Here is a 27614-nt window from a genome sequence, read left to right on the forward strand (position 1 = left end):
CTCCAATGCACGGACAATACATGAGACAGACTAAAGAACTAGCCAGCGATGACACATGGCAATGGCTACAGAGGGGAGAGCTAAAGAAGGAAACTAAAGGAATGATAACAGCGGCACAAGATCAGGCCCTAAGAACCAGATATGTTCAAAGAATGATAGACGGTAATAACATTTCTCCCATAAGTAGGAAGTGCAATACGAAAAATGAAACCATAAACCACATAGCAAGCGAATGCCCGGCACTTGCACAGAACCAGTACAAAAAGAGGCATGATTCAGTGGCAAAAGCCCTCCACTGGAGCCTGTGCAAGAAACATCAGCTACCTTGCAGTAATAAGTGGTACGAGCACCAACCTGAGGGAGTGATAGAAAACGATCAGGCAAAGATCCTCTGGGACTATGGGATCAGAACAGATAGGGTTTGATACGTGCAAAATAGACCCCAGGGACGTGATGTTGATTGACAAAGTCAAGAAGAAAGTATCACTCATTAATGTCGCAATACCATGGGACACCAGAGTTGAAGAGAAAGAAAGGGAAAAAATGGATAAGTATCAAGATCTGAAAATAGAAATAAGAAGGATATGGGATATGCCAGTGGAAATTGTACCCATAATCATAGAAGCACTAGGCACGATCCCAAGATCCCTGAAAAGGAATCTAGAAAAACTAGACGCTGAAATAGTTCCAGGACTCATGCAGAAGTGTGATATCCTAGAAACGGCACACATAGTGAGAAAAGTGATGGACTCCTAAGGAGGCAGGATGCAACCCGGAACCCCACACTATAAATACCACCCAGTCGAATTGGAGGACTGTGATAGAGCAAAAAAATAAATAAATAAATAAATAAAATAATAATAATAATAATAATAATAATAATAATAATAATAATAATAATAATAATAATAAAAATAATAATAAAAACCATGAATACCTCTATTTTTGCCCTTTCCACAAGTAAGTTTGTCATTTCAGTAACTAAGATTCCCATGACCCCACTTCCCTTGCCTATAAGGCTCCTGCTGCTCCCCTAGTTCCTGCCTTGCTTTCAATGCATTCATTTGCAGTGGTTTCTGCTTTTCCCAAGGTGCTTACTATAGCAGTATCTTTACAAAAGAAAACCTTGGTATCTCAGAACTACACACTACTTCTGTCTGGTAGACAAAAGATTAATCAGTATGGGGACATTCAAGACCATAAATATATGCACATACATGACCGACTGAGTTACAATTAAATAAATACATACTTTAATGTCAATGAGTAATCCCTCTACAGGTCGATACGGCTGATGAATGATGAGATTGAATTGTAATTCTTGGGTAAGTTGAAGTTCATTGTTCAGAATTATCTCAGCAGCTTTCTTTTTATCTCCTTTCACATTGTGGACAAAGTCATTTATGGTGACATAAAACTCTTCAATTTTACATGCAAGGTAAACACAGGTGACTCTGAAAAGTAAAAAAAAAAAAAGTACATGAATAGCATCAAAGATTCACAATACCAAGAGTTATGCCACATCTAGATAACAGCTAATAGTAGCTTCTTCATCATGAACTCAAAAATTACCATTTAATAAACATATATGTAGTATCCATCAATGGGGACAGATGATTATACAATTCTTTTATTTACTTATTTAATTAAAATAGAAATTGAGACTTCAACTCAGCCCTCAAGAAGCTGGCAAACACAATATGAATATACACAAACTTACAAAATCTCCTTTGGGTGGTAATCCATCACTGAATTATATAAATAAAATCTTTTGAAATAATGTTGAGCTGTTGTCATGACAGACAATGGCATTTTGATGCGGGCATCTCTAGGATCTCGGAATCTCTTGCAAAACTCTTTCAGAGAATTCTCATAATAATGGACCTGTTTGAATACAAAAAATACATCAAGCCAAATAGGAAGTTTGCTCTACAACAAAATATTTATGAGACACAAAAAAGGGATTTTGAAAAAGGAAAAATCTATTTCTGGGGGAAGACCTGTGTCGCCCAGTGAAATGTCCCTATAGCACTCATTTCTAGGTATAAATAAATGCTAAATATACCAGAGAAAAAAGCCATATGGAATGCCACAGTTACTACCTCCAGCTCGCTCACCCTCATAGGGTGTCGGTATAGCACAGGGGCGAGTGGAAACCACTATCACAGATGCTTTGCCAATTAGATGTCTCCTCTCTCGAAATCCCCCTCTAGAGAGGTGCCGTTACAACGTCTACCTTCCACTTGCTACTACTACCTCTGCCAATAACCCTCATTCCTGAAATACGCACCCAAGCTTGAGCCAGCTAAAGGGTGGGGAAAAGGAAAAAGAGAGGGATGGGTTCACTGGGCGACACAGGTCTTCCCCCAAGAAATAGATTTTTCCTTTGTAATGAACATAAAAACAAACATATTAATGAACTATGTACATGTACAGGAGTGGGTTGATGAGCAATCCAGTCCAGAACAAAAGGCAGAAAGGCAGGGCTTACAAGCAAGGCAGTTAGGTGAGAGTGAGTACCATAAGATAATTAATAGCAAAATCATAAAATACAGATTTAGAATTACATAACTAGGCCATATCAGGGGAGACAATGTTCCCTGCAGCCACTGCCAAATATTTGAGGGCCTCTAGAGCAGTGGTTCTTAACCTGGGGGGCGCGCCCCCCTAGGGGGGCGTCAGGAATTTCCAGGGGAGGCGCGAACCCTAGGGAAAATTTTTTTTTTTTAAATTCTCAAATTATATTCGTTATTCTCTTAACAAGAGTGAGGAACTCAAATTCAGAAGTTTATGAAAAAATGCAAAAGTGTCGCCATATAACGTTACTTTCCTAGAGTCTACTACTCTAGCTAAGCTCGTTGGGCTTCCCATGTTTTGTAATTATTGACCTCCCTCCCTATCCCTCAAAACCCCTTCTCTTTCTCTTTTTTCTTTTTTTCCTTTAAATCTGGGAGGGAATTTTACTCACAGATGCAAGGGGGGCGTGAAAGACAGGACCAACTCTTAGAGGGGGTGTGGTCATAAAAAGTTTAAGAACCACTGCTCTAGAGTTTTCAGATAGTGGCGTTTAAATACTGTCAGGGATTTCCTACCCGTATATTTTTTAAGATCCTCAAAGTTCATATGATGAAAATAATTAACTGAGGTAGCCACTGCCCGGATATCATGGACATGAGGGACTGAATCCGGATTGGCTTGTTTAATAAAATTAAGAATTTGTTGCCTGATGGCCTTCAAGGAAATGGTTCCACCATTCTCTCTAATAAAAAGAGGACCTGAAGACTTTTTAGAAGTTCTGCCCAGATAAGATTTTAATGTAATAATAGGACATAATGATGGGTCCTGTGAAAGAGGGACAATCTTCCATGGAGACCACCTGTTTTGTGGGTCTTCATTCTTTGCTAAGAATTTCCGATCTGGAGAGAGCAGAACATCTCCTGACCGGAGGAAATCTCTATGATTGATTGGTTCTCTAGAGAGAGCCGACAGTTCAGATATTCTGGCGCCTGAGGCCAGACTCATTAAAAATAATGTTTTCCTGAGAGGGGTTGTATATGTATATATCAGTATCTGAAGCCAACCTCAGTACGTCATTTAAAAACCAGGAGACCGTGTGAGGGCAGTCTACCGGTCTCAGACGAGCACATGCTCTAGGGATAGACGAGAAGTACGCATCTGTTAAATCAATATTAAAGCCAAACTGAAATATCTTCCTCAAGGCAGATTTAGTCGTAGTAATGGTACTAGCAGCTAGACCTTTTTTTAACAGAGTTCTAAAAAATGAAATTGTCAGATTTGTAGTCATCTTTTGGACATCTGATTCTTTTAGAAAGATGGCTAGCTTCCTTACTGCTGAATCATACTGCCTGAGTGCTGATTCTCTTTTGTCTGACTCCACGAACAGGGTGTTTAGTGGGTCAATACTAGCATCCTTCTGTGCCGCAAACTTCATGAAGTCCATAAAGTTAGGGCATTCAGAATTCTTGAGGAAGCTGACACAGTCCGAGTTTGTACTATTTCAGTCAGTTTTGGGTTGGGAATCTGTCTGGGATGGAGTTTCAACTCTAGTAGAAGAGGAAACCAATTGCTCTTTGGCCAGTTGGGTACTACCAATGCTATCTGTCCTCTGAAAGATCTGAGTTTGTGTAGAACTTTCAGCAAGAGGTTTATTGGCGAAAATAGGTAAATCTTCTGCCAATTGTTCCAGTCTATGTACATCGCATCTGTGGCGTGAGCCAGAGGATCCAGATTGGGAGCCACATAACACAGAAGTTTGTGATTGGACTCCGTGGCGAACAGGTCAACCTGAAGGCCCAGGATTTGTTGGCAAATCCAATTGAATGATTTTGAGTCCAAGGACCACTCCGACTCCAGGGGAGTTGTCGTGGACAGTGAGTCTGCGATGACATTCCGTACTCCTGCCAGGTGAGTGGCTGACAGGTCCCAATGATGTTTCATTGCCAACGAAAAGATTGCAATCATCACATGATTTATTTGGCTTGACTTGGAGCCTCCTCTGTTTATGCAATAAACTATCACTGCGCTGTCCGCGACTAATCTGATATGAATGTTCCTGGCCGGAGCTATTCGTTTCAGGGTCAGAAAAATGGCCATTGCCTCTAGTACGTTGATGTGGAACTGGTGGAATGTTGTCGACCATGTTCCTTGAACCTTCTTGTACTGAGAGTAGCCCCCCCATCCGCTCAGAGAGGCGTCCGTGTGGACTATCAGAGACGGTGGGGGAAATTGTAGTGGCACTGATTTACAAAGACTCCGGACTTCCGTCCATGGGCGGAGTCTTTTCCCTAGTACTGGCGGAATCAAGATTTTGTCTCTGAACTTGTTGTTGGCTCTTTTCCGCCATACCCGATTAATATCCTTCAGTCTGGCTTTCAACAGAACATCTGTTATTGAAGCAAACTGAAGTGAACCTAAGATTCTCTCTTGGGTATGACGAGAAGCCCGTTTGTTCTTGAGGAATTGTCCCTCAGCTTTCGCTATCTCTCTGCACTTCTTCGGCGGAAGAGATAGTTCGTGTATGGTTAGGTCCCATTGAATTCCCAACCATTGAAAGCGAGATGCCGGAATGAGACGGGACTTTTCCTTGTTTATCTGGAAACCCAGGTAGTCTAGGAATTTTATTACTTTGGCTGTTGCTTTGCGACATTCCTCGTCGTTGGTTGCCCAAATGAGCCAGTCATCTAGGTAAGCTACTAACATCATCCCCTGAGCTCTTAGTTCCTGCACTACTGTCTCTCCTAGTTTGGTGAATATTCTGGGCGCTATGTTGAGCCCGAATGGCATGACTTGGAACGAGTAAGCTTGTTTTCCTAGTTTGAAGCCTAGGTATAGAGAGAAGTTTCTTGCTATTGGTGCATAATAGTAAGCGTCTGTAAGATCGATAGAGGTGGTGATGACCCAACGGGGAAGTAAGGTCCCCACCTGCGAGACGGTTAGCATGCAGAACTTGTCGCATTGAATGTATGAATTGAGAAGGGACAAGTCCAGAATCACTCTTCGTTTGTCCGAGTCCTTCTTCGGTACACTGAACAAACGTCCTTGAAATTTCAGGTAACAGACTTTCTTTATTGCCTTCTTTTGAAGGTCTTTGGCATAGTCTAGAAGGTCTATCGTTGGAATCTGATGGAAACTGACTGGTGGAGGAGGCCCTTTTTTCCATCTCCACCCCAGACCTTTCGATACAATACTGCGGGCCCACGTACTGCAGGTCCAATGGTCCCGGGAGAGGTAGTGTCTCCCGCCTACCTGCAGAGACTCACTGACTGGTTGAGGTCTTACTTCCTCTGCCTCCTCTGAAGCCTCTGCCTCTTGAGAGAACTCTAGAGCCAGCTCTCTGCCGGTAAGCACCTCTTGCTCTGCTACCCCTTGCGTGCCTATTATAGCCTCGAAACGCCCCCTGTGTTTCAAAGGAAGCGTTGAAGGCTGGGGAAGTCCCAAGGGCAGCCGAACTCGAGGGCTGTTGAGTCGGTTGACTCTGCAGCAGAACAAACTGCTGTTGTGGTTGTGCCTTAGATGTCGAAGGTTTACTAATTTGGGAGACAGGAACTGCCTGTACCACTGCTTGAGGCTGAGAGGTCTGGAAAGGCTGATACTTCCTAGGCCTCTTCCTACTTTTGGCTTGTGGTCTGGGGGTCTCGAACTTCCTTTAGAAGGGAAGTCCCCAGCGGACACGAAGGTTCTGTTAACCACGTCCTCAGAAAAGAGGTTGGCCCCCAGATCGATGCCTTTATGAGCTTGTTAGGCTCATGCCTGATGGAGGCACTAGCAAAGACATGCTTCCTGCAGGCTCGTCTAGCTACTATGAAATCATACAGGTCCGATTCATAAGCCTGCAGCAGCGACTTCGTCAGGACCCGGAATAGAGGCTCCTCTGCATAGACAGAAGCTGTCAACTCTGCAGTGTTGACCGAGTTAATTGACCTGCTCAGCCTACATCTTGCTTCGAATTCCGCCTTTATCATGGTATCCGGAATTTTAGGCAAATGTTCACTGAATTGTGTGGAGGCACACTCCGGGTCGAGTTTGCCCACTGTGAACGTTGCTGGAGCGCCAACCCAACACTCCAGATCTCCGGGAAAGAGCAAAGAGGTAGCCTCCGTCTCTTTTAGCTGAGGCATGGGTTTATCCTCCATTCCGGCTTGCAGTGTCAATTCTGCGATCTTTGATGTGCAAGGTGTCGGGATGTTATCCGGCGCTATGAACATGGTATAGCAACCTTTGTGAGGCGTTAACTTGGTGTTGACGCACTCCCATTCCATAAGGGTGCGGACCCATGCCGCCTGAGCCTGATCTCTAGGGTAGATCACAGTCTCTTTCAGGACCTTGTCTACCGTAACCAATGCTTCCTCAGCTAGCCTAGTGTAGCCCGGGAAGGGGGATTGTAGGCCCAGTGGGAAGAACTCAATTGTAAGCCTGCCCTCTGAAAATGGAGCATGTAGAGCCAACCGCCTTGGGTTGCTATTCTCAAATGGTGGGAGCTTGGATGCGTCCGGCACCACAAAAGACTGAGGCGTCCTTGCGGACTAGATAAATCCGGCCACCAATTCTTCCTGGGTTCGGCGTCCTTGCGGACTAGATAAATCCGGCCACCAATTCCTCCTGGGTTTGCAATCTTTGGGCCAGAGACAGGATGGACTGTCCAGATGTCTCTACACCCGAGGCGAGTTGAGTGGACATCGATTGAAGTCTCGAGTCCACTACTTCGCTCATCTTCTGCATTAGAAGAGTGGCGAAAGCCTCCTGGTCGAAGCCGGACTCCGTTGGTCTGGCTTTAGAAGTCTTAGCTCTCGACCCTTTGGGTGGGGGAGTAGCTTTGGCTGAGGAAGTCAAAGGCTTGGGGGCCAATGACGATCTGGTGGAGCCTGCCGGAGAAGGCTTGGCTGGTCTAACCGCCTTCGGCAGAGACTTCTTCTTCAAGGTTTTCATCTTGGGGATTACTGAGCCCGACCTATTCCCAAAGGTCGTGGACTTCCCAGAGAAGCCCTGATAAGAAGAAGAAGGAGTTGGGCTGAAGGAGAGAACGTTAGCCCCACAATTACCTGCCTCACTTACCTCCCTACCTTCCTCCTGGTCCTCGATGGCCATGGGCTCTCGAAGCAGGCTGATGGCCGCCACCTCCTCCGTCATATCATCACACAAGCCCTCTTGGTCCTCCAGAGGGGCTTGGGTCTCTTGGCAGATCTGCTTTATAATGGGAGCCACTACTTCCGCCGCTACTGCTGCCGAAACCTTAGCGTTCGGGTAGAGAAGGAAACACATCTCCTCCGACAGCACGTACGGTTGACCGGATCCCACGTTCCTCCCAAACCCCCCTACCCAGGCCTTAAGGGTCGTCAGCGAGGAGGCATTGAGCGTCTGATCAACCTGTAAGAGATAATCAATTCAGGTTCCCCAGTGTTGGGGACTTTTCCTTGTTATGTAGTTTGACTTATGCGCAATCGATATGTGTAACATAGAATTCAGTGTAACAATGAGGCGAGGACGCTACCTACCGACTCATCTGTCACGTTCCTAACGAGGCCGTAACACACAACGTAGGCCTCTGGGTGCCAGACCAAGAGTCATAAAGCTCTGGATGTCTCCGCCTGCTCCGGAATCCAAACTCTGGGTATCGCCAAAGCTATAACCGGCGGAGTTGCCATGGTACAAGCAGAACAGGGAAACAAGGCAAAGCCTAAGCCTGAGTCTGATCGCACCGGAGTAGAGTAGTAATTCCCAACCAAGTGAAAGCGCATTCTCTACGTCTAGTTCCGCCCCCACCGGAGTGGGCAGCAGCAATAACATAGAATACGGAAAACAACGGCGGGAACAACGGTACGTAGAACTCCGGTGTATACATCCTGGCGCATGTGATGGTGGACCACACTTCGCCGGAATAAACACAGGCTCGGAGACATACCAACAGAAGCTACATAATAAATTTTCTTAACATTGAGCTCTGAACGTCTCCGCCTGCTCCGGAATCCATTATCTCGTTATCACAAAAGTTATACCCGGCGGGGTTGGCCTGATACGGGCAGAACAGGGAAAATAGGTAAAACCTAAGCCTGAATCTGATCGCACCAGAGAAGAGTAGCAGTTCCAAGTCAATTAGAAACGCATCTCTAAGCCTAGTTCCGCCCCCACTGCAGGGGGGGAAGCAGCGATAACACTAGAGAAGTATGGAAAACAGAGCGGCGGAACAGCGGTACATAAACTCCGGCGTATAGCCTCCTGGCGGGTGTGATGGTAGACCACACCTCGCCGGAATAAACACAGGCCCGGAGACATACCAACAGAGATTACATAATCTATTAATCCCCAAATATCCTCCGACTAATCCCCAGGACCGTGATCGCCTGGCCACAGCAACCGATCAGTGAATACCACTTCTCGAGAAGCTGTTAACTAGCCTACTACTAAAGGGGGCAGAAGACGGTAGGCCAACTGACACCCTAAAGGGAACAATGGCCAGGGCTACACTCAACAAAATTAATTCATAAAATAATTGATGAGGAATTATTGGAAGTACTGACGAAAAAGGGGGGGAGAAAACCGCACCCAACTAAGATCCCAGTCTAACCCTCCGAAATCGGTACAGATCTGGTCAGGTAGGCTAAGATGGCTCCTATAAGGACGTCACTAAGAGTACACCTAGAACCTAACTCAACCCTCCAAAATCGAATGTACCGATCTGGTCAGGTAAGAAAGGCCTAGCCCCTACATACGTAACAAGAGAGGAACTCTCTAGTCCTGGGCCACCCTCAAAGCAAACATATCTGCCTGGTCAGGTTGGCGGTACTAGGAGCCACTAAGGGTGGTGGGATATACTCAACCTGCCTAGCCCACCCTCCAAAACCTAGCCTAGGTCTGGTCGGATAGGTTAGGGTAGGTCATCGTGAAGAACTCCCAACCTCATCAAATATAGCAATACAAGACTATAATAAAAAACTAAACTAGAACCATACATGCATGAGCACCTCGAATGAATGAGTAATCTTCACCTCTTAAAACTAAACTGGCGTACCGCTAGGCTAGCCTAGGACGCCTAAACCACAATACTCGCACATAACGTAGTATAAAGCATATCATCGAATGCACGTAAGGGAACCAACTCGCTCCTGAGTGACTGATGATAACGAAAAAGGCCCTATAATAGGCTAATAACATAAGGATCAAACCGTAATAAACCTATACATTGAAGTGCTAAATGGTGAACTAAATTACACAGCGAAATAAAATTCTGATATAACCGCGCATGCGGCCAACCATGCATCCAAAATGGCTGACTCGGTAGAGCGTCATGCCCGGCTCCCATGAACAAGTCTTAAAATAAGGACAAAATATTGGATGCATCATTGCCCCATCATGCTCAAAAACAATAAATGGAATGCTCAACTTGGATGAAGAAGCTTCTTGGTGAAGGGAAGACATGATGCTTCACAAAAACACTTCCTGGAAACAGCGAAAACGGTGCGTGTGAACACAAAGAGTGCTAATTCAGGAATGAGGATTCTTGGCAGAGGTAGTAGTAGCGAGCGGAAGGTAGACGTTGTAATGGCACCTCTCTAGAGGGGGATTTTGAGAGAGGAGACATCTAATTGGCAAAGCATCTGTGATAGTGGTTTCCACTCGTCCCTATGCTATACTGACACCCTATGAGGGTGAGCGAGCTGGAGGTAGTAACTGTGGCCTTCCATATGGCTTTTTTCTCTGGTATATTTAGCATTTATTTATACCTAGAAATGAGTGCTATAGGGACATTTCACTGGGCGACACAGGTCAAGCCCAGAAATGTTTGTTAATATATACACACGACATGAAATTCTGTAAATGCATATAAGAAAAACATGGTAAAGCTACCTGGGAGTGAGGGAATGTCAGAACTGCCCAGCAAAACTAACATGCCTCCCCTCCAAATTAAAGATTGTAAATTCAGGATTATTTCAATTTTCTCCTTGATACACAAACCAGATTATTATTACCATGTAGCTTAACTAGAGCTGGTCCTGTAGCTCAAACTTGGTAACAAGATAGTTCTTTTTTCCCACTGTTACCCCTACATTAAGGGGTCAGGTCGGCTGCTTTATGTGCCATCTCCACTGCCCTCTGTCAAAAGTATCCACTTCCACCAAACCTATTCTCTCCACATCTTCTTTCACTTTATTTCACCATCTAATTCTGTCTCCTTCTCTGCCTTCTTCCTCTAACAGGTTCCTCCCAAGCCCTCTTCACTCCCTTCTCATCATCCATCCTCAACACATGCTTGTACCATCTTAATCATGCCTCTCTTATCACCTCAGTAATCTTTACTACGCCTACCCTTCTTATTTTGTCATTTTCCAATTTCTCGAGCAGTGATATTCCCTTAATCCACCTCAACATTCTCATCTCTGTTCTCTCAAGCTTTACTTCCTCTTTCAAGCTTTACTTCCTCTTTGTTCATATGTGGAACAAACCTTTGGTCTTAACAATAGGATATTTCCAAGTGCTAGCTGGTAACCAGCTAAAAACAATCGAATATTGTAAGCAAGGAATCTGTGAGATCCAGCAACTCCTGCACGTACGAGGTGATAGCTGGTCAGAGACCGCACACAGTCTTTCCTTAACCGCCTTGGAGAGTAAGACGCTAACACTTTGCTCTCCTCCCAACCTGATTGTTTCACTTTGGGAGAGCAGATCTTTCAGTTCAAGGTCATGTGCTTTGGGTTGACCATGTCCCCTCAGGTGTTCACAAGGGTCTTTGCCCTCATATTGAAATGGGCTCATGCTCAAGGGATTCGCCTGTTAAGGTACCTCGACGACTGGCTGGTATTAGCAAGCTCCAAGGAGAAACTGTTTCAGAACAGGAATTGTCTTCTTCAGTTTTGTCAGGAGCTAGGCATAATGATCAACCTAGAGAAATCGAACCTGGTTCCCAGCAAGAAAGCTCTTTACCTAGGTATGGTTATAGATGCAGCAGCATCGAAGGTTTTTCTGTCAGACCAGAGGTTAGACAAGTTACGGTTAGTAGCACAGAAGTTCTTGTCTCAACCTGAACAGACAGCACACCAGTGGCAGGTCCTCCTGGGGATTTTGTCTTTGCTGGAGAAGCTGATCCCTCATGAGCATCATCTTCAGTCTCTGCAATGGAGACTGAAAGACTTCTGGTCCCCAGCAGGAGATTCTCCTCTATAGAGAGTCCCTCTGTCCTAGGACGTGAGACAAGACCTTTGCTGGTGGTTAGACAACCAGAATATCTCAGTGGGAACCCCTCTTCGTTCTCCCCCTCCAGACTTCCTTCTGTTTTCGGATGCCTCCATCTTGGGTTGGGGAACTCATCTGGGAGACCTCCTTGCGTCAAGCATTTGGAGTGCAGAAGACAAGCTTCTACACATCAATGTTTTGGAGCTGAAGGCAGCTTTCCTGGGTGCTGAAGGAGTTTCGGGAGAAAGTAGAGGGTAATTTGGTGGTTCTGATGTCTGACAACATCATGGTGGTTGCTAATGTGAACAAGCAGGGGGGCCTGGTGTCTTGTCTACTACATTCCTTGACAGTCGAATTACACCAGTGAGCAATCGACAACTGGGTAGAGCTCTCTGCCCGGTACATTCTGGTGAAGAGGAATGTGGTAGCCAACAGACTGAGTCATCAGAAACAAATCCTGGGCATGGTGTGGTCTCTGCATCAGGCTTTTTCAGGTTTGGGGGAGGCCTATGCTAGACCTCTCCTCAACTCAGTTCAACAGAAAACTGGAAGTTTACTGTTCGGTGGTCCCGGATCCTCTTACTCTCTTACTCTAGCAGAGGACGCATTCCAAAACCCTTGGGACAACATCAAGAGTGGTTCCTGAACCTTTTGTCTCTTCTGGCAGAGGTCCCAAGAGAGATTCCTTTGGGCAACAACCTCTTTGTCAACCTCATATCGAAAGATTTCACCAGTCAGTAGAATCCCTGTCTCTTCGTGGATGGAGACTATCAAGTATCTCCTCCAAGTGAGAGGGTTTTCTCAGGAGGCAGTGGGACACATGTCCAATTACCTCAGAAAATCCTCTTCAGCAGTTTACCGGGGGAAATGGATAGTCTACTGTGATTGGTGTTGTCGAGGGGTTTCTCTCCACTCAAAGCCTCTGTTCAGCATATAGCAGATTTCTTTATCTTCCTCAGGGATGAGAAAGGACTCTCTCTTTCTGCTGTTAGGGGTTACAGAGCAGCACTAGGTTTGGTATTACACATGCAAGGCATAGACATATCTTCCTCTTGGGAGATTTCCTTGTTATTCAGGGGTTTCGAACAAACCTGCTTCCAAAGGAAATCAAACTTCCTGCATGGGATGTTTCGCTTGTCCTGAGAAGCCTCACTCGAGCTTCATTCGAGCCCTTGCGTCGTTCATCGGACAGAGATCTGACACTAAAGACAGTTTTCTTATTGGCCTTGGCTTCTTCGAAGAGAGTGGGGGAGCTTCGTGGCTTGAGTTATGATGTGAAACATACCAGGGGTTGGGGTCAGTGACCTTCAAGTTTGTCCTGGAATTCATGGCGAAGACCCAAAATCCCTCAGTACATGACAATAGACTTGCCTCTTTTTTTCATTCGACTTTTTACCTGAAAGACATAGCTCACAGATCTTTGGACACGTTCTCCTTAGCCCCTGTCTTGGCTGCCAGACAAGTTGTGTAATTCATCCATTACCCCTCATAGGGTATTTTGTATCTTGACTATGATGATTGTGCAGAAGAGAGAATGTGTGAGTTGGCTGGTCTCTTTCTTTCTCTTTGTTCCTTTCTTCTTCCTACGGGCGGGTTGAGGAAAACACACGTCATATGCTGGACTGGTGTGATACAGGTGAGTAAGGTAGCCATACCAAAAGTTGGTGTGTTTTATGTTTTTTGACATACCAAACCCTCTATTCAGTAGCAAAATACTCCTCTCTCTACAGCAAGGGGGAGTGAGGAGTGGTAACAAACCCCTGTGAGTATATATATACAGGCGGCCCGCGGTTAACGGCGCAATCACTCAACGGCGAATCGGTTTTACGGCGGTCGTCAAAAAAATTCATTAAAAAAATAAGGAATTTTAAAGGTATCTTTACGGCACAAATTTCAGTTAACAGCGCCGCTAGCGCCGTTGTCTAACGAGTTCATACATATGTAAAAAAGCCGTTCAGACCATAAAGGTTATGCAAATTATATTAACAAATTTTATGGAGTTATTACTAGGTATTAGGGTAAAATATATGCCTCTGACGCCGTTCTATGCCGAAAATATCGAGTTACATAAGTGCAAATTTAGCTATGGATGTGTCGATTCATAATTGTTCATGCTTTTGTTTAAAATGTGTATGAAAATGTATTACGTGAAAGGCATTTTTATTTCTGTACAGAAATATGATACAAAGGCAGCTTTTGAAACTGCCCTTCACGTTATCAAATACGATGTTTTTTCATGTTCTTTCTTGTAAGCCGCCGCCTGCCGCTCTTCCGAAAATATCAATTTTAAAAAAGTGCAAATTAGCGATCGATGTGTCGATTTTATAAATGTTTATGCTTTTATGTTTAAAATGTGTATGAAAATGTATTACGAATAGGGTATTTTTATTTCTGTGCAGAAATATGATAAAAAGGCAGCTTTTGAAACTCCCCTTCAAGTTATCGACTGCGATGTTTTTTTCAAGTTCGTTCTTGTATGCCGCCGTCTGCCGCTCTTCCGAAAATATAGTTAAAAAAGAAGAAAAAAAAAAAAGTGCGCAAATTTAGCGATCGATGTGTCGATTTTTCAAATGTTTATGCTTTTATGTTTAAAATGTGTATGAAAATATATTGCGTAAAGGTATTTTCATTTTTGTACAGAAATAAGATACAAATTAAGGCAGCCTTTGTAACTACGCTCCACGTTGTCAGGGGATGGTTTTTCATGTTCGTTCTTGTCCGCCAGTTCCGAAAAATGCATAGTTTTATTTTATTAATTATGCATCTTTTCCATAAATCCTTTAAAAAGTTATACATTATTTCACTGTATCCAAGAATATTGTATGTATTCTCATATTATTGTATTTTAAAATACTACGGCAAACTTAAGCCCATATTCCGCGGAGCGGCCAATGTTGTGGTTTGAAATCAGCTGATGAATACGAGTCTGTTTCACCATAACGCAATTCTGAGCGAATGCTCTTGCTTCTAGTTAGCATAAACGAATATCTATATACTTGACTTATATGAGACAAAGTTATTTTTCCTTATACAGCGTGTTTTTAGGTGGAAATATTTATTGAATATGTCTCGTTGTGAATGTGAAATACTATTTTTTTCGTTAACAGATTACGTTGGCGGCATGTTTATTGCGTAAAAAATTACGTGATTCCGTTCGCAATACGTAATCCTTTATATCATCGTAATACGAACTTTACGTTATTTATCTTATATCGGCGTGAAACCAACAGTAAAATGTGTTCTTTCAAGCACAGTTTTGATTAAAATGATTTTATCCCAATTTTATCTACAGTTGTGTGTGATGGCAGACGTTTACTGCAGTTTTATCCTTGTTGCCGATGTACGATAATAGTCATTAGCAGCTTGAACAGTTTTCTCAGCTTCAGTTATAACTAGGTTTAAATTTAACGGTATATTTCCCGATTGATCTTTAATCTATATTGATCTCTGATCTATAGCGAATAAAGTTATTACATTAAGATATCTCAGTTCTATTCTATACATAACGCCATTTACAACAAATACGGTAATGTTGCACTGTAGTACGATGATCGAAATACAAGCCAAACAGATGTTATCCAGTTCGGTTGTACTTAGAAAAAAAAAAAAAAAAAAAAAAAAAAAAAAAAAGTCGTTTCTCGTTCGGTTGTTCATGGCTGTACACGTTCACGCAACGAGTATAACGTTAAAACCATACTTTCATCATTCTCTTTTGCTGTTATTGAACTTATGTAACTAGAAGATGGATAAAGTTAGGCCATTGTAATTTGATCTCTCATAAAATCGAACTATCGTAAGACTAATGATCCTAACCTGAACACTACAGCTACCTGTACAATGTATAAACTTTATTATATCTTTACATACTCTAGACACCCACATGAACTGTACAGTAAATTCTATAGTACTATACTGCATAAATATAATTTTACTTATTGCGCTGTGGGATTACGGCGCCTTTGACTGGTCTAGAGTTTCGAAAGAAGGTGTGCGGCGGCCGTAGGCTTTAAAATCGCTCAGCGTCGAAAATCGCTTGGCGTCGGTGGCCAGGAACGGAACCCCTGCCGCTAACCGAGGGCCGCCTGTATATGGTTTGTTACTTAAACGGTCAATGAATCTGCTCATATATCATTGTACTTCAACCCAGATGGGTGAGTAGTTAGATATCAGTTTATCTATCTTCTCATGGGCATAGGACCACCTTCTCTAGAACTCATTATTCTAAGAGGGGTGGTCAGGTGGCTTAACTCCCAGCCAGTTTAGGATACTTGTACCTCCCACCAAGTATAAGTCTGTCCTATTATTAAGACCGAAGGTTTGTTCTGCATATGAACAAATGACAAATTTTTTAATCAATCTGTACTTTTCATAGCTAACAAACCTGAGGTCTTAACATTTACTGCCCACCTTTAGCTACCCCTCTCTTTGTTATAGTTCCTGGATTGGGGAAAGACTAAATACGTCACGAGGCTGTGTGCGGTCTCTGACCAGCTATCACCTTGTATGCGCAGGAGTTGCCAGATCTCACAGATTCCTTGCTTACAATCTTTTATTGTTTTTAACCGGTTACCAGCTAGTCTTGGAAATATCCTACTGTTAAGACCTCAGGTTTGTAAGCTATGAAAAATGCAAATTGATTAAAAAAATTTAATTTTCTTAGAGCCTATGTTTCTGACCAATACATTAACACTGGTCTTATCACTGTGCTGTAGATCTTGACTTTTAGCATGATTAACATTTTCTTATCACATACTACTCCAGCTACCTCTGTCAACTTCAGTCTCACATCCTCCATCTTGGCTTGAAGTAGATCATAAGTATTTTAACTTTTCTGCCTGTTTTATAATAGTCTCTCTTTTTGCTTGTATTACTTTTCTGCCTCTAGCTTCCCTACAGCTCCCCTAAACCTGTTTTATTCACATTCATCTTTAAGCCACCCCTCTCTAAAGACTCCTACCACTCTCCAACCCTTCACTGTAGGTCTTCCTCATTTTCAGCAGTAATCACTCGATCATCAGCAAACAATAACTCCCACAGCTCTTCATTCCTGATCTCTTCACTTAACACATCCATGACCAGCACAAACAAAAATGGGCTTAATGTTGACCCCTGGTGTAATCCAACACTAACCTCAAAGTTTTCTGTTTCCCCAACTGCTATTATAACCTCTGTGCTCGTTCTTTGATATATCATCTCGACCAGCCTAACCAACTTTTCTGGGACTTTCCTCTTCCTCAAACAACAAAATGTCACTTCTCTTGACATTTTATTGTATGCTTTTTCTAGGCCTATAAAAGGGATTTCGACAAAGGAAAAATCTATTTCTGGGGGAAGACCTGTGTCGCCCGGTGAAAAGTACCTGTAGCTCACTTTCCTAAGTATAAATAGATCCTAAATATACCAGAGAAAAAAGCTAGCATGGAATGCTGAGGTTACTACCCTCAGCTCGAACACCATAGGGTGTCGGTATAAGCACTGGGGCGAGTGGAAGCCACTTCTCACAAACAGGACTTCTGCCAATTAGAGGATTCCTTTCAAAATCCCTCCCACGGCGAGAGCCGTTACAAAGGCTACCCCTTCTACCTTCCGCTCGCTACTACTACTTCTACCCACGCCCGGCATCTTCTAGGTTTGACCTGTGTCTGCCGGTGAAAAAGTATCAGAGAATTGCCATACAAGTATCAGAGAATTGCCATACAAGCTTGCAAGATACCAGACAAAATGCATAAAAGGGATAATGAAACTTGAAGTTCACTAAAGAATAAATTTAATGAGCCGTAATAAAAACGGACAACTTATGTGACTAATTAAAACTAGGGCTTAAAAACTAGTAATAACGAAACAATATAATGGAATGGTATCTGAAGCAATATGAATATATAAAAGAAATATGTACAAAACAGGTAAGTGATACCAAAGATGGTCCCAAAGTTATATACAAGTCCAGCAACGGAATAGTAAACAAACCAGCCCGGCCCGGAAGAGGGAGGGTTGGTAGGGGATACGAGCGAGGAAGGTAGGAAGGAGAGAATCAAGGGAGAAAAGACTGAGAGAAGGGCAAAGGAAAGGAGTTTTTAAACTCGATCATTCGGGGGAGACTATGCACCCTGCAGCCACTGTTAAGAATTTAAGGGCCTCTAGGTTTTTGAGATAGTGGCGTTTAAATACAGCCGGAGATTTCCAACCCGTATATTTCTTCAGGTCCTCCAAATTCATATTGTGAAAATAGTTAATCGAGGTAGCCACTGCTCGGATGTCGTAGACGTGCAGTACTGAATCCGGGTTGCCTTGTTTAATAAAATAAGAGGATTTGTTGTCTAATACCTTTCAGGGAAATTGTATCACCTTCCTCTCTAATAAAAAGGGGACCTGAAGACTTTTTGGAAGTCCTGGCCAGGTAGGATTTAAGGGTGACGACAGGACACAATGATGTGTCTTGTGTAAGAGGAATAATTTTCCATGGAGCCCACCTGTTTTGTGGGTCCTCATTTTTAGCCAAGAATTTCTGATCCGGGGATAGTAGTACTTCACCCGACGGGAGGAATTCGACATGATCTGGGTTTCTAGAGAGAGCCAAGAGTTCAGATATTCTGGCACCTGAAGCCAGACTCATTAAGAATAAGGTTTTCCTGAGAAGGGTTGTATATGAGCATGAATCATTATCAGTGTCTGAGGCTAATTTAAGTACATCATTCAAAAACCAGGAGACTGTATGAGGGCGGTCTACTGGTCTCAGGCGGGCACATGCTCGCGGGATTGAAGAGAAGTACGAATCTGACAAGTCAATACTAAAGCCAAGCTGAAAAATCTTCGTTAAGGCAGATTTGATAGTAGTAATGGTACTAGCAGCTAGGCCTTTCTCAAATAGAGTTCTAAAGAACGTAATTGCCAGATTTGTAGTCATGTTTTGGGCATCAGATTCTTTTAGGAAAATGGCCAATTTCTTCACTGCTGAATCATATTGTCTGAGCGTTGACTCTCTTTTATCCGATTCTATGAACAAGATGTTTAGTGGATCAATACTAGCGTCCTTTTGGGCCGCAAACTTCATGAAGTCCATAAAGTTAGGGCACTCAGAATTCTTGAGGAAGCTGACACAGTCTGAGTTTGTACTACTTGAGTCAGTTCTGGACGGGGGATCCATTTGGGCCGGAGATTCAGTTCTAGCAGAATAGGATACCAGTTGCTCTTCGGCCAGTTGGGTGCCACCAATGCTACCCGTCCTGTGAAAGACCTTAGCTTGTGCAGGACTTTTATCAGAAGATTCACTGGCGGAAACAGGTAAATCTTCTGCCAACCGTTCCAGTCTATGGCCATCGCATCTGTGGCGTAAGCTAGAGGGTCCAGGTTGGGAGCCACGTAACATGGTAGTTTGTGATTGGATTCCATGGCGATTAGGTCTACTTGAAGGCCCGGGATTTGATTGCAAATCCAGCGGAATGACTTCATGTCCAGGGACCACTCTGACTCCAGAGGAGTTGTCCTTTTGGAAAGTGAGTCTGCGATGACATTCCTTACTCCTGCCAGGTGAGGGGCTGACAGGTGCCAACGATTTTTCGTTGCTAACGAGAAAATCGCAATCATTATGTGATTTATTTTGCTTGACCTGGAGCCTCCTCTGTTTATGTAATGGACTACTACTGAGCTGTCCGAGACTAACCTTATATGAACGTTTCTGGCTGGAGCCAGGCGTTTTAGAGTCAGGAAAATGGCCATCGCTTCTAGAACATTGATGTGGAACTAGTGGAACATCTCCGACCAAGTTCCTTGAACTTTCTTGCATTGTGAGTAACCTCCCCAACTGCTCAGAGGCATACGTGTGGATAGTTAGAGACAGCGGAGGGAATTGCAGTGGTACTGATTTGGACAGGTTCGGGCATTCCGTCCATGGACGGAGCCTTTTTGTTAATATCAGTGGAATTATAGAAATCTTGTCCCTGAATTTGACGTTGGCTCTCTTTCGCCAGACTCGGTTGATATCCTTCAGTCTGGCTTTCAACAGGACGTCCGTTACCGAGGCAAACTGTAGCGAACCTAGGATTCTCTCTTGGGTACGACGGGAAGCCTTTTTGTTCTTGAGGACCTGTCTCGTAGCCTTTGCTATCTCCCTGACCTTCTTGGATGGGAGAGATAGTTTGTGCTTGTTTAGGTCCCATTGGATTCCCGCCATTGAAAGCAGGAAGCCGGAATGAGCGGAGATTTTTCCTTGTTTATCTGGAAACCCAGATATTCCAAGAATTCTATCACTTTGGCTGTTGCTGGCTGCCCAAATGAGCCAGTCATCTAGGTAAGCTACTATCATTACCCCCCGAGTTCTTAGCTCTTGAACTATCGTCTTTCCTAATTTGGTGAATATCCTGGGCGGTATGTTGAGCCCGAACGGCATGACTGAATGAGTATGCTTGCTTTCCTAGTTTGAAGTCTAGGTACGGAGAGAAATTTCTTGCTATCGGAACATGATAGTAAGCGTCTGTAAGCTCTATAGAGGTGATGACGGCCCCACAGGGAAGTAAGGTCCGCACCTGCGAGACGGTCAGCATGCGGAATCTGTCACATTGAATGTATGAGTCGAGACGGGGACAAGTCCAGAATCACTCTTCTTTTGTCCGAGTCCATTTTGGGACACTGAACAGACGTCCTTGAAACTTTAGGCGTTTTACTTTCTTTATATCCTTCTTCCACAGGATATCTTTGGCATAGTCCAGAAGGTCCGTTGTCGGAGTCTGGTGAAAACTGATTGGTGGAGGAGGCCGTTTCTCCCATTTCCACCCTAGACCTTTCGAAACAATGCTGACTGTCGGACAAGTAGTTAACTACCGAACTCCCTTGTTCGAAGCTTATGACCGGTTCCAGCTGCCGCAAGTTACATTCCTATTGTTATTTTCTTCATGTTCCACAGTAAACTGAATACATGGGTGTTTACTATTCAAGTAATCATGGAACCGCTGTATGTGACTTAGATGCCTGAAAACCAAAAATGTGTCATCAACATACCTGTGATAAACGATTGGTTTAAACTCTAGGGGACAATCATCAAGCCATTGTTTTTCAGGAAAACAAAGAAATATATTGGCCAATGGGGCTGAAAGTGGAGATCCCATGGCAAAACCTTCAAAATGTTTGTAGTGCAAATTATTGAATACATTGTGGTTATCGTTTATGCATAAGTTCAGAAGCATTTTAAAAGCATTTCTTGAAATATTGCTCACTCGTTCAATGTACTTGTAAATAGAGTTTAAAAATATATCAATCGTTTCCTTGATAGGAACGTTTGTGAAAAGGGAGGTGATGTCAGAGCTTGTAAGCACTGCACCTTTGGGTAGTGCAAAAATTCCATCTAAAAATACTTTTAACTGCCAAATACCCAGTACCCAATAAACTAAAATGCTTATAAATGTCTATTCTAACATTTCACTGCTTACTTGTGAAATAAGTTTGCACTTGAGCATCATGAATATAAAATCTCGTCATACAGGAACCTTCAGCAATAAACTATTGCAACATGAGCTAGATGAAAAGACCTACCATTTGCCTCTCCTCTTCAACATTCAAGAAGTGTGAACCTCGTTGTGCACTCTGAAAAAGAACAAGAAAATGTATCTGCATGAAAATCTAATCCATACATTTAAACCACATCAATAAAGCATATTCAGCAATGAAAATTTTTTTTTTTTTAATAAAATGAACTTTTCTTATAAACAAAGATGCTACCCTATAATAGCCTATGTATGCAATAAAGGAATCTCCAGACACTCAACAGAGGATGTCTCCCTTTCCACCTGTATGTGTATATGAGTGTGTGAGCACTTGTGTGTATGCATCAGGCCACTGACCTCTCAAGGTTCATGTATGTCTGCGTGTGCGTGTGTATTGCGGTTCCCGAGTCCCTTCAACATGGAGGCGCAGGGAGGAGGGAAATTCCCATTAGGAAAATGACAAATTTTCTAAGACAATTTGTATTTTTCATAGCTACAAACTTGAGGCCTTAACAATAAGATATCTAGTGCCTAGCTGGATACGGTTAAAAACAGATGAAAGCAAGGAATCTTGTGATATCTGGTAACGCATGCGTAGATCGGGTGAAGAGTGGTCAAGGACCACTCACTTACACCACTGCGTCAGTCTTTCCCAACTCAGGATGTCTTGACACACAGAGGGGCGGCTAGAGGTGGGCAGTCTAATGTTAAGACCTCAGGTTTGTAGCTATGAAAAATACAAATTGTCTTAGAAAATTTGTCATTAGTTCATACGCGTACAATCCTTCGGTCTTAACAATAGACTCATACTTGGAGGGAGGTGCAAGACATCCTAAACCAGCTGGGGGCCTACCCACCAGTCCAGCTTCCAGAAGAAATGACTTCTGGAGACTGAAGCCCGTTGAGAAGCTAGATAAATTGATATCTAACCACTCAGACCCTGAGTGATGTACAATGATATATGGGAGAACCATTGTATAGGGAACCAAAGAGAAACTTTGACTGTCCAATAGCAAACCAATAAACCAGTGTTTGTACTACTCCCAACTCCTCCTTGCCAAGGAGTGGAGCATATGCTACCAAATAGAGGGTTTGATATTTGTATATTAAGCGACCACACTATCAGTCTTCTTCTTCCCAGCTGGTTCCCATTTTTATATGGGGTCGCCGTTTCGGATGAGCCGTTTCCATCTATTTCTATCCTGTGCTTCTGCCTCATCAACTCCTTTCTCATGTAAGTCTCCTCTCACACAGTCCTTCCATCTCTTTCTTGGTCTTCCTCTTCTTCTTCTTCTTCCTTGAACCTCCATCCCCATACTATGTCTCCCAGCGTGGTCCTCATCTCTCCTCAACAGGTGTCCATGCTACTGGATAGAGGGTTTGACATTTGCATATTAAGCTACCACACTATCAGTATGACCACCTTACTCATTGTATCAGACCAGTCCAGCGAATGACGCGTCTATTCCTTAACCCGACTGAAGGAAGAAGGAAAGGTACGTGAGAAAGGAGGAGAACAGCCAACTCACTCATTCTCTCATCCACACAATCATCTTAGGTAAGATACAAAAGTGCCCTGTTAAGGGCAACTATGAGTTACACAACCTGTTGGGCAGCCACCACAGGACCCAGGGAAAACGTCGGCAGATCTGTGGGCAACATCCTCAAGATAGAAAGAGATGAACGTGGACTGGCGTAACCAAGTGCAAGCGCTCAGCACTCTATGTACAGCCAAGTTCTTTTTAAAGCCAGAGAGGGACCAATACCCCTAACGTCATGCGCTCTAGCCTGCATAGACGTGGTGGTGGAATCATCAAGAGTCAAGTATGCCTGTCTGATGGCTTCCCTTATCCAAAAAGAGATAGTATTCTTCGACACTTCTCTCTTCGTATGGCCTGTGCTAACAAAAAGTCTGCGGCAGCCTGGTCTAAGGTGCCGAGTCCTTTTAAGATAGCAACGCATGGCCCGGACAGGGCACAACAAAAGCTCTTGAGCATCATCACCCAGAAAGTCATTTAGTGATGGAATGGAAAACGAAGTGAACCTGTCATCGTGCACAGAGGGATTTTGGGTCTTGGCCACGAATTCTGGGACAAATTCGAAGGACACCGACCCCCAACCCCTTGTGTGCTTCACAACATAGCTCAGACTGTGGAGCTCTCCTACCCTCTTGGAAGATGCCAAGGCCAGAGGGAAAACTGTCTTGAGCATCAAGTTCCTGTCAGATGAGCGACACAAGGGCTCATATGGACTCATAGTGAGGCTCTTGAGAACCAAGGAAACATCCCACATCGGAGGCTTGAGCTTTCTAGGAGAACTCGACTGCTCAAACCCCTTAACTAGCAGGGAAAGTTCCCAGGAAGAGATGTCGATACCTCTAAGACGTAACACCAAGCTCAGGGCACCCCTGTAGCCTCTAATGGCAGAAACGGACAAAGGTTTCTCGTCTCTGAGGAAGGTTAAAAAGTCTGCTATTCACTGAATAGAGGTTGCAAGTGGAGAAAAACTCCGTTTACGACACCAATCGCAGTAGATCGCCCATTTGCCTTGGTAAACTGCGGAGGACAACTTTCTGAGACTGCTGGACATATGCCCAGCTGTTCTCTGAGAAAAGCCTCTCGCTCGGAGGAGATACTTGATAGCCTCCAACCGTGAAGAGACGGGGATACTACTGACTGGTGGAACCTTTCTGCATGGGGCTGACACAGATGTCGCCAACAGGGAATCTCCCTCAGAACTTCTGACAACAATAACAGCAGATCTGGGAACCATTCCGCCTGAGGCCACAGAGGGGCTACCAAAGTCATCCTGAGACCCTGCGAACTCAGGCTGTTCAGAACCTGACAGATCAAACAAAACAAAGGGAAGGCATACACCTCCAGGTTGTCCCAGGGATGTTGGAATGCGTCCTCTGCTAATGCTAAAGGATCTGGGACCACTGAACAGAATATCTCCAGCTTCCCGTTGAAGCGAGTCGCAAAAGGTCCAGCATGGGTCTCCCCCAAACCTGGAAAAGCTTGCCTGCTACCACTTGATGAAGCGACCACTCTGTGCCTAGGATCTGATCCAACGACTGAGTTTGTCTGCGACCACATTCCGTTTGCCTGGGATATACCTGGCTGAGAGCTCTACCGAATTGCTGACCACCCACTGGTGAACCTCGACGGTCAAGGCATGAAGTCGATGAGAAACCAGGCCTCCCTGTTTGTTCATATAGGATACCAACATGGTGTTGTCCGACATTAAAACGACAGAATGACCTTCTACCTTTTCCTGAAACTCCTTCAGACCCAGGAAGGCTGCCTTCAACTCCAAGACGTTGATATGTTGCTGCTTGTCCTCCAAACTCCTAATGCCTGAAGCAATGAGGCCCCCTAAATGAGCCCCCCAACTTGTGAGGGAGGCGTCTGAGAACAGAAGGAAGTCCGGTGGAAGAGAATGCAGAGGGACACCCTTCGAAAGATTCTGGTCGTCCAGCCACCAACGAAGGTTTTCTATCACTTCCAGACAGAGGAACCTTTAACAGGGGGTGAGTCTCCCGCCGGAGACCAGAATTCTCCCAGTCTCCATCGCAGAGACCGAAGATGAAGACGCCCATGAGGGACCAACTTCTCCAGGGATGACAACACTCCCAGGAGAACCTGGGACTGATGAGCCGACTGATGAGGTTCCGACAGGAAGTCGCGTGCCACCACCCGCAACTTCTCCAATCTCTGATTCAACAGGAAAACTTCTGCCACTGTCATATCGATGACCATGCCCAAATAGAGAATCCTTTGACTGGGTATGAGGTTCGACTTTTCCTGGTTGACTACGATACCCAGTTCCATACAGAACCAAAGTAGACAATCCCTGTCCTGCAGCAGCTTTTCCCTGGAAACTGCCAAGACCAACCAATCGTCAAGGTACCTCAGCAAACGGATCCCCTGAACATGGGCCCAACTTGACACGAGAGAAGACCCTTGTGAATACTTGAGGGAATGTTGTCAGCCTGAAGCATAGGAATTTGAACTCGAAGACCTTGTCCCCAAGAGAGAAGGAAAGGAACTTTCTGGACGTCGGATGAACAGGGATTTGAAAGTATGCATCCCTTAAGTCTATCGACAGCATAAAGTCGCCTTCCCTCACGGCTGCCAACACCAAACGTGGGGTCTATTTTGAACCGTGTCTACCTGATGAAGTAATTCAAGGTGGATAAGTTGATCCACGGTCTCCATCCTCCTGACGCCTTGGGCACCAAGATGTGACTGTAAAACCCCAGAGACAGACGCACCACTTCCTCTATCACATCCTTGTCCAGCATCTTCTGCACTTCCTCCCAAAGGGCCAAGAACTTCAGAGAATCTGGAGGATATGCCTTCCCAAGCTGCAGCTTGTCCGACAGAGGAGGAGAGAAGTCGAATGGCAGTAGGTACCCTACCTGAAGGACATCTACCACCCACTTCTCCACCCCATAACTCTGCCACTTGGCCCAATGGCCCGCCAGGCAACCCCCCACTAGTGGCGCAGGAGAGGAAGAGGCACCTAACCTACTGACGGGCCCCTTTACCTCTGCCCCTTGGGCCGCTTCTTGGCTTAAAGGAACGAAAGCGGAAGGGACGTCGACCCTCTGACCAAGACTGAGTTGAACAGGAAGGCCCTGCCAAACTCGAATTCCTCGACGGCCTACCTGGCGACGATCTTCTTGACTGCTGCTGGACAGGGGGAGGAGGAGCCACCGGACGTCTCCGCGGACAATACTCCGACTTAGACACGGCTTGGTGCACCAGTCTGTCTTTGGTGTCAGCCCGGCACCGGTCTATCACATTCTCGAGCTCAGTCCGAGAAAACAAATATTGGGACTCCAACAGATCTCCGTTCCTCAATGCCAGCAAGGACTCTGTGTCAACTGATCTCTCCATCCTAGACAAAGCCGTGTCTCTTCTAATCAGAAGAAGATTAGCCCATAAATTGACACTGAGGTGAGCCATGTACAATAACACCTTGCCTCCGGACTGCACGAGACTGGCAAGAGAGGATGCACTCACCAACCCTTCTGGGGACCAGTCAGAAGCTATCTTGCCAATGACCTCAGACCAGAAGTCCAGACAAGAAACCGTCTGCAACATGGAGGCTACCGTAGATTCCAGTGCTAAGGCATCTTGCGGAGACAAGGACAGAGCCACAGACCTCACCTGCTCCAAAGTCAATCCCGGCTTCAGGCGAATGATGTCTGGGTTAAGATGGCGCGACTTCAAAAATGCAGAGTTCATAGCATAGTACTTCCTATGTCTTGTGAGAGGTGAGGGTAGTAGCTTGGCAGAGCCCCTAGAGCAAAGCAAACTGTCCCAGTCCAAAACAGAGGCATTAACCTTATGCAAGACCGGCTGGATGTGTCCAGACAAGGGAAGCTGAAGAGATGATTTGGGATCCTGCATAGCTCCCACCAAGGCTTCCAAGCAAGAAGGAGAGTAAGACGACCGAGCCTGAGTCCTACTTTCCAAATTGTTGAACCCACGAATGACATCAACTTCAGAAAAGGAAGACTAAAACTATTGCGTGTCTCCCTCCTCCTGCTTCGGTAACGGAGACCGACGACAAGGACATGTAGGCTCCTGTAAGGCACCTTCCCCATTAAAATCAACGGAAGGATCAGCAGCCAAACAGCCTGAAACACCAACTAACCTGTCTGGGCTGGGTCCACGCATCGGGGGGCAACCCCCCCCCCCCCCCCCCCCCCCCCCCCCCCCCCAGCCCCAAACACAAGCGAAACAGGCAATGAACCAGGTAAAGGCCAAGAGAGGTTAACCACGGCTCTCGCCCAAGCAGTTAAGAAAAGACTGACTAGGTGAGTGGTCCTAGATCACTCTTCACCCGATCTACGCATGCATTGCCAGATATCACAAGATTCTTTGCTTTCATCTGCTTTTTAACCAGATCCAGCTAGGCGCTAGAAATTATCCTATTGTTAAGACCGAAGGTTTGTTCACATGAACATCAAGTTTGTATATACAGAATATTACAACAAAAAACAAACAATTGTTACCAGCCTTATTCCTCAAAGTTCTCCATACACAGTTTCTGAAGTCTTGGATTCAAGAATAGCTAGAAAATCATCAATGAAGTAACAGTATGCCATGGGCATATACAACTTTGACCCATCAGATGAGAGAAACAGCACTCAATCTTTTATATGCCTCATTGTACTAAAATGATCTTCTCCACCTAGGTCAAATTTTGAAATTAATATTTCTAGGATTGACCTGTGTCGCCCAGTGAAATGTACCTATAGCACTCATTTCTAGGTATAAATATATGCTAAATATACCAGAGAAAAAAGCCATATGGAATGCCAGAGTTACTACCTCTGGATTGATCACCCTCATAGGGTGTTGGTATTGCACCAGGGGCGAGTGGAAGCCACTATCACAGATACTTTTCCAATTAGATCTCTCCTCTCTCAAAATCACCCGC

The 27614-nt window shown here is 44.6% G+C and overlaps 1 protein-coding gene across 1 annotated transcript in view; it reads right to left on the reverse strand.

Moving 5' to 3' along the window:
- LOC135216773 (cyclin-H-like) overlaps positions 1-27614 on the reverse strand; it is a 103753-nt gene that overhangs the window by 39512 nt on the left and 36627 nt on the right. Inside the window, exons 2-4 of the mRNA XM_064252255.1 lie at positions 21211-21261; positions 1721-1884; positions 1253-1454 (exon numbers count right to left, since the gene is read on the reverse strand). Coding sequence (XP_064108325.1) covers positions 1253-1454; positions 1721-1884; positions 21211-21261 — 417 coding nt within the window. The remainder of the gene's footprint in view (positions 1-1252; positions 1455-1720; positions 1885-21210; positions 21262-27614) is intronic.

The sequence above is a fragment of the Macrobrachium nipponense genome, chromosome 6 (assembly GCF_015104395.2).
Source record: "Macrobrachium nipponense isolate FS-2020 chromosome 6, ASM1510439v2, whole genome shotgun sequence".
NCBI lineage: Eukaryota > Metazoa > Arthropoda > Malacostraca > Decapoda > Palaemonidae > Macrobrachium > Macrobrachium nipponense.